General features: G+C 36.9%; 1 protein-coding gene across 2 annotated transcripts in view; it reads right to left on the reverse strand.

The window, feature by feature from the left end:
• Positions 1-6,900: 6,900 nt before the first annotated feature.
• Positions 6,901-13,909, reverse strand: part of Rnf7 (ring finger protein 7) — a 7,358-nt gene continuing 349 nt past the window's right edge. For both annotated transcript variants that reach the window (XM_015486986.2, XM_015486985.2), the window contains exons 2-3: positions 9,854-9,901; positions 6,901-7,867 (exon numbers count right to left, since the gene is read on the reverse strand). In XM_015486986.2, the coding sequence (XP_015342472.1) occupies positions 7,811-7,867; positions 9,854-9,901 (105 nt within the window). In that variant the 3' untranslated portion in view covers positions 6,901-7,810. The remainder of the gene's footprint in view (positions 7,868-9,853; positions 9,902-13,909) is intronic.

A 13,909-nucleotide genomic window follows, 5' to 3' on the forward strand; every position in this document is an offset into this window, starting at 1 on the left:
AAAAAAAAAAAAAAAAAAAAAAAAAAAAAAAAAAAAAAAAAAAGCATTAGCAGATAGGTAGTGGGGATGGTGGGGGTGCTGTGCATGCTCTGGGAAGCACTGCCACTAAGTTTATTATCCCAAGTATTTTCTTTCTACCATTGCTGACTCACTGTCTGCACAACATTTAGCTTCTCTAGTAAAAAACAGAATCAGTGAAGAGGGCCATATTCTCAACAAGCTTAATTTGAACAGCTGGATTTTGGGGAGAGATGGAAGAAGAAGAATTACTATCTCCTGTTCCTAAGTTATTTACAAATGCTGATGTGGCAGATAATATAGGTCGATTTATTAAAATTCCATTCCCAGTTACTCTCTCCCTTTTCTTTCCTCTGGTTGCAAAGCCAAAAGCTTCACCTCTGCTTTTCCTTTGCACCTACAGGAGATCCAGTGAGACAGACTAGACATGGGGAGGGCAGACCTCCCAAGGCACAGGCAAAGGCAAAGTTGTGGTGAAGAAAATGAAAATCCTCTGGCCCTTCACTTTTCCCCAAGAATGTGAAAATGAAGCTTGCCTGGAAGACAGTGGTCACCTTGGCACCAGAGGGAGAAGGCACAAGAATGAGCCTTCGTGCAGGAAGCAGAGAGCCTGGCTCCTGATGGCACTGTGACCCACTGGGCCAGTCCTGGGCTTGTCATGTGAGACTAGAAAGCTCCTGCCTGCCCAGGTCACTACAGTCAGGTGTTCAGATATGTGCCACCAATTCACCAGTGTTTAAAAGAAGATGCCACACTAAACATGAAATTAACCATTTATATTTTGAGCCATTATCTCTCTGTTGAGCCTGGCTTTAACTCAGACATATTAGTTTTCAAAGAATGTTTAACATTTTTAACATGTTCTATTCTAGAAACCAAATTAGAAAACATTGGAGTCTGGGGATGTGGCTCAGTGGTAAAATGCTTGCCTGAAATGTGTGAGGCTGTGGCTTCCAACCTCAGTACCAAACAAGCAAACACACAAAAAATTGATAAATGCTAGGAATAACCTACTCCAATAGTTCTAGCATTTATGAAAAAATGTACCGGATTTTTTTTGCCAATGATCTCTTCATATGTTCTTATTTTAACATAAACAGACTCCCCTTTCAGCGAATCAACATTTGCCTTTAGATCATGAATGACAGCACACACAGAAAACAATAAGATGGTGTTACCTTGTACAATTATAAAGCACCAATGAAAAAAATTGGGGACAAAGTTTGAACATTACCCCCCCCCCAAAAAAAAAGAATTAAAATCAGCATACTTTACCCCTGATTATTGCAGCACAATTCACAATACCCAAACTATGGAACCAGTCCAGGTGTGTGTCAAGAGATAAATGGATAAAAAAAAAAATGTGATCTACACATACAAAGGAGTTTTATGTCTTTTGCAGGAAATGAATGGAAATGGGGAGCATCGTGTTAAGAGAAATAAGCCAGACTTGGAAAAGTGTAGGGTCTGGCTAGATGCGGTGGCCCATGCCTATAATCCCAGCGGCTCTGGAGCCTGAGGCAGGAGGATCAAAAGTTCAAAGCCAAGAGTGAAAGGTCGTGTATCTAGTCTCATGTGGAAAAAAGGGATCTTGTGAAGACAGAAGGGAGACCAGCAGAATAGAAGAAGGGGACTAGGGGAGGAAAGAGAGGGAGGCAAGGGGAGGTACTAGAGAACAAAACTGATCAAATTTTATTATGAGTAAGTGTGACTATGTCACAGTGAATCCCACTATACCATGTAATTGTTATTCGCTAATAAAATTTCTTAAAAAATTTGAGACATCATAGTCAAATGCAGCATTTGATTCTGGTTTAAGCTATAAAGGACATTTGTTGGGGAGAATTGGGGAAATTTGAATATAGCTGGGTATTAGATAATACTGGAAAAATTTTAATTATGTCAACGATGATAATAGTCTAATTATGTAGTAAATACTACATGATAGGTAAATACATGTCCTTATTTCTCAAAAAATAAGTAAATGGTATACTTTAAATAACAAAAGGGATAGAATCAAGACTGTCACATATCATCTGGAATTTTCAGTTTAACAATGGATGATTAGAATGTGTTCTTTACTGACTTATATCTATTGTTTTTATTCCTCACTTCCTTTACATTCTTCCCCCATTCCTCTCCTTTCTCATTTATTTTAATATATTTTTTAGTTGTTGATAGACCTTTATTTTATTTATTATATGTGGTGCTGAGAATTGAACCCAGTGCCTCACACATGCCAGGCAAATGCTCTACCACTGAGCCCCAGCCCTAGCCCCTCTCCTTTCTCGTTTAAAATAAAGTTTTCTGCAATGTGTTCCTATTACTTTTGTAATTAAAAATACATTCTTAAAAAGCCAAACAACAACAAATAGAGAATTAAATGAGTTAATATACAAAAACTCTTAGAAGACAATCTGACATAGAGAGTGCTACACAAGTTTGATTATTTTTATTGACCGTTTTTAGCAAGTTTCTAAGAGGAAATTCTAACTTCTCAAAAGCATAAAAGTGTATGTAAATTATTACTAATTAGGGTTATTGATATTTGGGGCCCAACAAGTCTTGTTGGGTTGTGTGTGCACAATAGGAAGGTCAGCGCTTTTTTTTTTTTTTTCTAGATCCCAGTAGCAGCTCCATGCTCAAGTACAACCACCAAAGAGGTCTCCAGATACTGTCAGATGTTCTGAGGTGAAATCATCCCTGGTTGAGAATCATGACTATAAATTTATCAGACACATTAGCAACTGCACAAGTTTATGAACTATCAAGTCACTTTGAAGAGTTAAGAAATTCTTACAAAACCATACTACACCAACAATAACAATCTGTCAATAATCTTTTTTTTTAAGTTAATAGTGAGATGTTTCATGTAATTTGGGGTTTTGTAATTTGGTTCATTCCCCCACCCCCCAGGTGCAATGAATTGGCCAGCTACAGCTTTAATAATGTATAATTCTTTCTTAAAGATTTAAATAGTAAAGTAAGGCTCATGCTCAACATTCTACTCTCCAGAGATAATCTTTCTTTTGAATGGAGGCTCAAAGACTTAAACAGGTATAACTGAGGATTCCATGATTCCTAAGTTGGGATAGAATAGGACCTTATCAATAGATGATCTATAATAGCACTGACCAACCGAACTTTCTTCAATGATCAGTTAATATCCAATATGGAAGCTGCTACCCACACCTGACTGTGGAGCATTGCATTATGGCTAGTATAACCAAGAAACTGAATTTTAATTTTCATGAATTCAAATTGAAATTTAATAGCTATAGGTGGCTACTGGCTTCACTATTGGAATGTACAGATCTTTACCCTTCTTTACCCATGAAAATGATTATCTTATCTTCTTCATTTTAATAGGGTCTTTTTGTCAGTGAGAACCGCCCCCCCACACCCGCAATTCTTTTCTTACGTAGAAGGTTATGACCAGGCAAATGTGAAGGGAATGTGGAACAGAGATGAACAGAAAGGAGGAAGGGAAGGAACTGAAAGCAATGTGAACAGTTATTTCAAGGACACCCTGCCACTCCCCAGAAATGCTATGGGGTATCTACATACCCTATACATTTAAACCAAACAAATAGGCTTTCAGAAGACACACAAGAAAGGCTTCTTGTTGCAGCCTGTACAAGCACTGTGCCTCCAGGTCTACCACCTGACACAATTCTGCAAAAGATGAGCAGTGACAGTAGTGATGTAATAATGGCTAATGTTTATTGAGTGCTTACATACATGCTTCAGGCTGCTTCAGCAGTTACAATGCATTCATTTAATCTTCACAACAACTCCATGAGGTTAAATAAATCTATTTTAGTCGATGGAAGAGGCATAGAGAAGTTAAGAATTTGTGTAAGATCACACAGCTAGTTATTGACGGAGCCAAGACTCCAAGCTGGGTTGACAAGATTTCAGTCACTGCTATATCACCCACCCCAGCAAACGCTAGCTTGCAGCCAATCAAGGACAAGCAGATTCTGTTCTCAACGTGAACTCAGGTTTATCAAGCATATAGAAATAAGACACACACACACACACTAAACGGACACCCCCCTCAAAAAAAAAAAAAAGGCAGAATGATTGTAGAACTTACTCTTGCTCTCAAGAGCTATGAAAAGATTTGTGGAAAAAGGGTCAATTTTCCACACTATATGGGCATTTCAAAATCAAAATTTCAAAAAATGTACCCTTCACATCTGTATGAATCCAAGAAAATGTCTACAAAGATGAAAAACCTAAAATTAAAATCAAGAGTTCAACATTTACAAAAACATATATTTTAGTTGTCAATTAACCTTTATTTATTTAGATGAGTGCTGAGAAATGAACCCAGTGCCTCACACATGCTAGGCAACCCCTCTACCACTGAGTTACAGCCCCAGCCCCAGCCCCATTTACAAAAACTTTTAATGTAAAATCTGGAAATCATGTTGACTTGTTATACTGATTTTAATTTTAGGTTTATAACAGGTGAGTCATGATGGCCTCATTACCATCCTTCACCAAAACTCAGAGTGCCTCAGGCAATGTATGTTTAATCTTTTTCTTATCAATTTTTTATTGAGGACAGCCAGGAGTGCTTTACCCCATGACTGAAAACACACTGTTCTGACACAATACATTCATTTTATTTATTTGTTTTTAGGTGGTTGGTGCTGAGGATTGAACCCAGCGCCTCACACATGCTAGGTGTTGGCTCCACCACTGAGCCACAACCCCAGCCCTGAAAGCACACTGTTTTGAAAGTAACACTTCCATTAAAGAAGCTTCCAAAATGGAAGAAATTGAAACAGTAACAGTGGCACTTACCTACCACCTGCCAGACACTGTTCCCTTTATCTACTTGGTTCTCAATCCTCAGAACAGTATAGTGAGGTAAGAATTAAATACACTGCATGTGAAGAAACTGAGGTTTGGGGTAGTGAAGTAACTTACCCAAAGTCATAGCCTGGCTCTAGAGTCTCAGCAGTTGAGTATCAAGGAAAGCTAGAAATATGGTAAAGAGGAACTTCCCATGTAAACATTTTCATGTATTTTACTATACCATTTGAATGTTTATAAAGTAGCTTAAAATTTAAATATATCTGTACTTTAATTCCAATTTTCCTTATTTCCAAATTTACACTATATCTTCTTTTATTTTTCAAACAAGGGCTTACTGAACACTGACTTTTCTTTGTTTCAGAATATACAATGTCCATTATCCAAAATTAGTCCTTGGCAATGACTTTAAAAACCATATATATATATATATATATATATATATTTTTTTTTTTTTAAATTATTTTATCAGATGTCTTTTTTTTTTCTTGTGGTGATGAAGATGGAATCCAGGGCCTCGTGCATGCTGGGCAAGTGCTCTACTACTGAGCTACACCTCCAGTCTTTTTTATTTCCCTAATTTAAATTTTAATTATTTCCCTAATTTGGCAAATTACCTAGGCTGGCCTGGAATTTGTGATCTTCTTGCCTCAGATTCCCAAGTAGCTGGGATTATGGTCCTTAGCCATCATGCCCAGCCTCCATTAATTGCCTAGAGAACACTTTTTAAAAATTGTTTTTCTGATAATTTCAATTAAAACAATTTCAGACTTGTGTGTGTGTCTGTTAGGGAATAAACCCAGGGCCTTGGACATGCTAGGCAAGACACCAATACTACCTCGACATTGGATGTTTTACATGTGGGTTTTGAGATGGCACAGATATAGATGGAACCATGGGTATTTAGTGGCAGGAGCCAGGGTAGTTAGGTGTCCTGCAATGTAAGAGTCCCACATGAGGAAAATCAGACAAATTTTCCATGTGACTTTCTTAACATTTACTGATTTGGTAGAAAACTATTTACAATGATCTGAACTTAAACGCTAACTCCCCCCCACCCTTTTTTTGCAATTTTAAAGCTCAATTAATTGAAGTTTCCAAATATGCAATTAAATAATGACATTGTTTAATCAAATAGAATGAAATAACCTGTTCAACGCTCAGCTTTTGTTAGAACCCACAATTAAATGTCACAGCATGTTCTTTCTGATGAACAATATGTACCAAACTTCAAGATGGCTATGCAGATGAGCTGATATCATCCCAGGATGGGGAGGATCAGAGCGGCTTTGTCCCAGGCCCTCCTCCTCCTCTCTGCCCTCAGAAGCTGATGTATAGTATAAACAGCGCTTTGTTAAGTAGTTGGACTGTAGTTCTGCTGTGTGGAATATCAACTTATTTCCACCTTCCTCCAGATTTCATTTACATATTGTCACACTGACCTGGGTAACAACACTTACACTACTTCCCTCTCCACAGCACAGGCAAGTATCTAGTTCACATTATTATGGAAGAAGTCTTTGAAAAATGTTAAACAGCTACTAAAATAGTTCACTGCACATTTAAATGGCCAGATTTGGGTAATTTTTTTCAGTAGCTTGACATTTCTGAAAAAATACATAAGTAAAAATTTTCAAAGACATTGGATTAATAAAAAGTAGCCAATATGAAAACATGCAAAATTCTATTTTTTATCCTAATCATTACATTTTAAAAACATTTTTAATGTATTCACATCCCTTAGAATCTGCAGATGTGAAGTAAATATTTTAACTATTTTCTTGAACTGTTTCTAGGTAGTAAACTATAAAAGAGTGCATGAATTTTTTTTTCAAATTATTTATTTTGACTAAATTAGTTTAAGGCTATACACAAAATTACTTATGTTTCTAGGTAGTAAACTATAAGTTTTCCTGACAAATAAAAGAGTGCATGAATTTTTTTTCAAAGTATTTATTTTGACTAAATTAGTTTAAGGCTATACACAAAATTACTTATGTTTCTAGGTAGTAAACTAAGTTTTACTGACAAAAGAGTGCATGAATTTTTTTCAAATTATTTACTTAAGTAAGTTTATTAAGTTTAAGGCTATACACAAAATTGCAACAACTCAAAGTAAACAGAATAAATAATTTATTAAAACACTGTGTGATTAACTTTTTTAATCCAATGCTGCACTGGTAAATAGTTCCCCCTCATTAGTATTTTGTCTAAAATGCACAATAACAACATAATCTGACCTGGACTAGAAAATAGCTCTGTCCTTTAACACTCAATGATTTAACTGAGATAAATATAGATTCTGGTTTTCTTGATGAGTCAAAGATAAGAGAATAACTTCAAAGGCAATTAAAATTCCATTTGCCTGAAAGATTTTATTTACCCTGGTCCAAAATCAAAATTATCATTATATCAAATAAAGATGTCATGAATTGTCCCTTCTTCCCATAAAAATATTAGTAACAAATTGAGGATAAGAGGTTTTAAACTGCACTTTATTTGTCACTATAACATTCTCTCTCTTTTTAACTGATCAACCAGAAGCATGCAAAAAGCTCTCCTGTGAATGGAACTGTTTCCACAGTTCCTTGTATATAGATAGGTAAATTATAAATTTCATTCCACCTGGAATTCTCTCCTTTTTAGCACTTTTAAAAGCAGCGTGTGTGACACATACCACAGAGGTAGGAAAGACCATCTTTAATAAATTATTTTCTTAATTGTAGAGAATCTTGAAAATTAAAACTGTCGAAATGCTAAACCATGCCTTTGATGAGTCCCAAAGAACCACAGATCCAGCGACTCCTATCTGAAGAATTAGTTCCCTGGAGTGTTCTAGCCTTCACTGGGCACCTGACAGCAAATCTACCAGGGCTGCGAACCAAGAAAGCCTTCTACTGCTCTCACTTGCCGATTCTTTGGACCACCCAGTCCTGCTGGCAGAGAGGGCAGCGATTGTTCTGTTTCACCCACAGGGACATGCAGCAATTGTGGAAGGAATGATTACACTCTCCCCAAACCACTGAAAGAAAAGAAAAAGAGCAGACAACATGACACATTTCAATCTAAATTACTAAGCTAAAAATTATAGCTTATTTTATATTATGAATCAAAGTCATGGTTCATAATCCTGAATAAAGATGACTGGTCAAAATATTTTTTCTATCTATAAAAATATACAAATTTACATGTGTAAATGACATTTAAGAAATAAGTCACTGTGTCTGGGGGAATGTTCCATCCCTGTTTTGAGAATCTACGAGTGAGGTGATGACCACCAGTTCCTAAAGAGCTCCACATGATCTCTTCTTGAAGAAAGTCAGGAGATTAGGACTTGAATCTTCTTTAGATCTCAGACCTTCTCGGCCATGCACTGACCTTAGAGATCTTTTGGGCTTTATTGAAAAATGTCCTCCTGGTTTTTATTTACCAAGACAGAATGCGTTTTAAGAGTTTTCAGGGACTGGGGATGTGGCTCAAGCGGTAGCGTGCTCGCCTGGCATGTGTGCGGCCCGGATTCAATCCTCAGCACCACATACAAAGATGTTGTGTCTGCTGAAAACTAAAAACTAAATATTAAAAAATTCTCTCTCTCTCTAAAAAAAAAAAAAAAAGAATTTTCAGTTCATAGGTGGCCATCATAAGGCAGAGACACTCCTCCAAGCACTAACAGTTATCCATCTACTGAGTTGTTTCCTAGAAATGATGAACTGTTAAGTCATCCAGAAGCTGTGCAATCCCTCATGTGACAATGAATCAAAGTAGCTGGCTGGAGAGGAGTCTGTGATAAAAGAGGCCAGCCTTAACAAGTTCTAATTAATATTAATTAATTTTTTAAAACAAACTGCATAAAAGAAAAAATTTAAACAAAGACAGCACCCACAATAATGCAATATCAAACGTGGGCTTCATTTGTCCCTTGCTTGACCCACTGAGTTATATAACAACAGCACAAGGTAATATGGAAGAAACAGAGAAAAAGAAAAAACAACAACAAAAAAAACTTTTTATGAAAACCGGCTGAGAGGGTGGGAAGCAGGGAGGAAAAACATTCTAAGCTTCTTTTTTTTTTTTTTAATTAAAAAAAAATTGGGGGGGGGCGGCGTTAATTGTGTATGGACAGCATGCCTTTATTTTATTTGTTTATTTTTATGTGGTGCTAAACATAGAACCCAATGCCTCACACATGCTAGACAAGCGCTCTGCCATTGAGCTACAGCCCTTGCCCCAGCCCCATTCTAAGCTTTTTAGAAGGAAAAAACAAAACTTGATCAAAACTGCATCAACCATTACTATTAAGACTCAGAAGGTAAGCCATGCCAACAAGCACAAAGCTTATTCTAGGAAATTCTATAAACATTTTAAAAAATCACCCTAAGAACCAGGACATAAAAACTTTTGAATTGCTTAAAATTGTTAGACTAAGACAATTTTTGTAGTCTAAGACTATAAAGATAATTTAATAGATTTCAACATACAAACTACATTCTAAAAACAAAACACAACACACACAAACAAACCTGACTTGACAGCAAGATCTACCAGGCTGTGAACAACTGCACCATGGAAACCTACCACTAGCATCTGAGGTTTCTAACTCCTACCTTAGTTAAAAAGTTAATTAGTGCACCTTAAAAGAACTGAAAACAGAAATGCCTTATTAGAACCAAAACTGACTTAGAGTCAAAATTCAAATGATATTTGAGAAATTCCTTATTTTATAGTTCTATTAAAAGGAGATCATTATTTCTTTTTGATTACCAAGATGTTTACCATGACTATATTTGAAATTATATAACCAATTCTTAATTAGAGCAATAAAGGAGTAACTTACAGATTAATTCCCTTAAGGCCTTTTAAGAACCAACACATTTTATATTAATAATGGCTCACTGCTTTACAGTTTATTTTTGTACATTAATAAAGTCAATCTTAATAGCAAATTCAAACACCCCGACTGAGAAAAAACCCTTAGTTTAAAAAGCAAGAGAAAGAAATTACAACATACCAACACAATCTTCTTGTTTGTTTTCAGCTTGACATCTAAGACAGGCATCTAAAAGTAAACAAATAGCAATTTTTCACTCTGATGCTCAGAATGTAATTTTTAAAACCCAGATACTTCAAAATGAAATAAAAGCCCTAAAGGTTGCAGATGAGGATAAAATTCATACTTAGCTTCTCATCTGATTATAAGTATTTAAAGAGGAATAAAGCACAAGGTGTCCTACTAATTTACTTATGACCAGGAGCAATTTCACAAGGGTTAAGGATTATTTTTACAAGCTCTGATGAAAAGAAGTCTTGACAGCACCACTAGAGGAAAATGTACCACACACCTCTATAGTACAAATTACTGTGCACTCACATGCAGTGGGAGGGTAGTTTATTTTTTAAGACAACATTTTTAACAAGCCATGCCTATATATTGGTATTTCCTTATATATACACACACATATATATGGAAATACATATATATACATACATATATGTATGTGTGTGTATATATATGTATTTCCATATGTGTATACACACACACACACACATATATATAAAAATCTAAATGGATACCCAAGACACCAATTATAAAGTTTATAGGAGTGGATAGAATGGGAAGGAGTTTTCAGCATAACTTCTTAAATTTTTAACTACATGACTACATAACCTACAAAAAATTAAAACTTCTTTCATAAACAGATTTTCTTAAGTCTTCCATACTTACTGACACTTAAAAAATAACTTTTTTCTTTCTTCCCTATGACACTTGTAAGTTTCTTTAAAATAAGTGATTTTCTATGTTTCCAATAGGTCAGAACGGTGGTGAACAAGACTGATGAAGAGGGGTGAGGCAGAGGAGGGAAAGCAAGGGTTTGGCAACTGGGCAGATCTAGCATCAAGTCCCGCCTCAGCGGCATTTACTAGTTCTGTCGCCCTGGACCAATTATGAACTTCAGATGAGCCTCAATTCTCTCTCCTGTAAAAAAGCAATCATTCCATGACTATTTATAGGTAAGAGAGGAGATACCCACCTGTGAGAGCTTTACAGCCCAAATAAGTAGATAGGAGGTAACGTTAAACACTCTGTTCGAAGAAAATGCTCCCTTTACAGATATTTCCTTACAGGTAGCAAAGTATCTTAATAAATTATTTCGGAGTAAATACTAGAAATGGGAACCTAAAGGATGTACTGAAGTTTTCAAAACCTATCTGTAGTACTATCTGCTTGATGAAAAAGGTACTACATTAGCTGGAAGAGGAAGGAGTCCAAGATGGGTAAAAGGAAGTTCAAATCAACAACATCATCAACAACAACAAACCAGTTTACAGAATAAATATAGAAAAATAATTCTGTAAAAATAGAAACAGTGGAGCTGGAGCCTGCTTTTCTTCTTTTGCTAGTTTATGCTCAGACATCCGTCTGCTCCTCTCCACATGCTCTTACCCTTAAAAAAACACCAGCGCCCTGGCCTCTCCAGTGTGGATGAAAAACAACCACTGCCTCCTGGGGAGCCCTTCAATTCTGTAATTACTAGCATCTCCTCTGAGCAAGGACTTATGCACTGGGGACACAAAAAAGAACATGGCTGTGTCTTAAAGAGCTCACTAACAAATAAAAAGCGCCCAGGAGCACAGGGATCCTGATGTGTCAGGAAAGCCATGCTACCCTGCAATCCTACCAGGCTTGAGTTCTGTGTAACCACTGAATTTTAAGAATATTAGAATTGGTGATCCCAGTGCCTGTTTCACAAATCAGGAAAATAAGACTCAAAAGGCTCTGTGACATGACCACGTGAACATACATCATGAAGGGTTACTCTGACTTTCACAACTGGGCTGTGCTGGCAAACCTATTCCCCTATCCCATCAGTCCTTACTCCCTGTGCCATCAGCTCCTTCCAGAATCAGGGAGGGGCTACAACCCAAGGACAAGAGAGTTACCCACCCTAGAAAGGTGTGACAAAGATAATAATTTATCTCACATGCCTAAATGGTTAAGATATAGGACACCATTTAGGCATGTGAGATAAATTCCAACTATTAAGGATATAGGAATATGGGGGTTCTTGTTGCACAATCTAGAAACATGCTTATAGATTTAAGAATTACTCTAAAAAGTTGACCAAATCTACATGAATTCTTAAAGTTTCAAGTAAAATAAAAAATTATTTTAATAATGATCCTGATACTTAAAATAGCACATTTCTAAGAAGTATAACAGTTAACACCTTTTAAAATGATGCTAGACTAAGGACTAGGAAGTCAGAAAAAAAAATTTCCTTCTGCTGTCACCTGACCATCAAGTGGCCACAAACATCTCATAAACAAAATATAAAGGTCTAGTCCAGGATACTTTCCTGAACCCAAAGTACAGTTGTTGTAAATATTCTCAATAAATCTTGGAGAAGCAGAACATTTGCTATAATTAGAAAGTTAATTATGAACCTGAGTCACACATAGCCCACACTCTGACCTACTTGTGAGTATCCCAGTAAAGTTTATTTGTTATAAAATCTCAATCATATCTTAGGTTCTGGATTTCTACTTACTAACCCTCCCCCCACTTTTGGGGAGAAAATAGCTCCCTAAGAGAGAGATCCTTTTGAAATGCCTCTTTAGGAATGTTCTTTTAAAACTAGAAAGATATTAAAAGGAAGTTTGGGACCTGGGGATGTAGCTCAGTGGTGGTGGTGTGCTTGCCTAGCAAGTTTAGCTTTTTCCAGAATACAGGAAATTTAGGGTATAAAATTTTTAGTAAAACTTGTCCTGCAAAAGAACAAAAGGTCAAGTCTTCTGGATAAGTTAAAAATACCTCCCAAACTGGAAATTATTATTCTAGCTTTGTGGATGGCTGTACTGCATGCAAATAAAATAGTTTAATATGCAAAATAAGTGGATCACATCCACTATCAAGGTCTTCCAAAAGTAAAAAAAAAAAAAAAAAAAATACTTGAATCCCATGTTGTAAATCTTGGAAACAGGTCCTTAGGAATGAAAGGCAGAAGAGAACGTAAGCTGGGAGCTCTCTCAATTGTAGTAGGTTCAAAGTCTCATTCCCCAACAAGGATGCACAATTCACTTTACTTTCTCCAATTCGCTTATTTTTCTGAGCAAGCCACTACGTTTTCAAACTAAAGAACCGTAAATTTTCTCCATACACCTTCAAAAAACATTATCATTCACCACTGAAGATAGTCTCATAGTTATTTTAAATCCATTTAAATAACAGCTGTCTTGAGATTCAAAACAGAAACCTATAAAGCTCAAAGAGATTGTTCTGAAATGTTTCATTTGGTGCAATATTTTTTACTCAAAATATAAAAAGAAGACATATTTGTATAAGAGAGGTCTCCATATGGGCATGGTAGAGCAGGACAATATCTTCCCTAGGAAATGACATCCTACTATGGAAAGGAGGCTAGATGGAGATGAAGTTTTGTTTCTGAATAAAAGGTTTTTGGTTTTGGTACTGGGGATTGGACCCTGGGGCAATTTACCACTGAGATACATCCTCCTCCTTTGTATTTATTTTGAGACAGGGTCTCACTAAATTGCCTAGGGAGGTCTCTAACTTGGGATCCTCCAGCCTCAGACTTCCGACTTGTGGGATTACAGGCCTGCACTGCCGCAGCCGGCAATAAAGGGTTCATGTTTTTCAATTCCCATGCAATTCAAATATTCTTTACCCACACTTCAAATAAGCGAGGTCTATCTGCCTGGGTCTTGAATCAATCCTGATTTAAAAACTAGCGCAGCAGCAAGGAATCAGGAAATGCACCGTCCGTGTGTATACTTTCTTTCCTGAACTGAAGGTGTCTGTGTGGACGTGACTCCCGAGCATCGCTTCGCGCGTGATGAGACCCTCAGTGCACAGCCGGACGCGGCCTCCGCCCTGACCCGCTGCACTCTGCTTTCAGAACAGGGGCTGGCCCGCACGTCAAGAAGTCCTCCCAGTTTAATTTTCTGGGTCACACCCACCGCCACCTGCAATTACCTGGTTCAGTTCCTCCGCGCAGAACACCAGCCCCCGCGCTGGCGCGAAAGACCACCCAGCTGGCCCCCGATC

The sequence above is a fragment of the Marmota marmota genome, unplaced genomic scaffold (genome assembly GCF_001458135.2).
Source record: "Marmota marmota marmota unplaced genomic scaffold, marMar, whole genome shotgun sequence".
NCBI classification, from domain to species: Eukaryota; Metazoa; Chordata; class Mammalia; order Rodentia; family Sciuridae; genus Marmota; species Marmota marmota.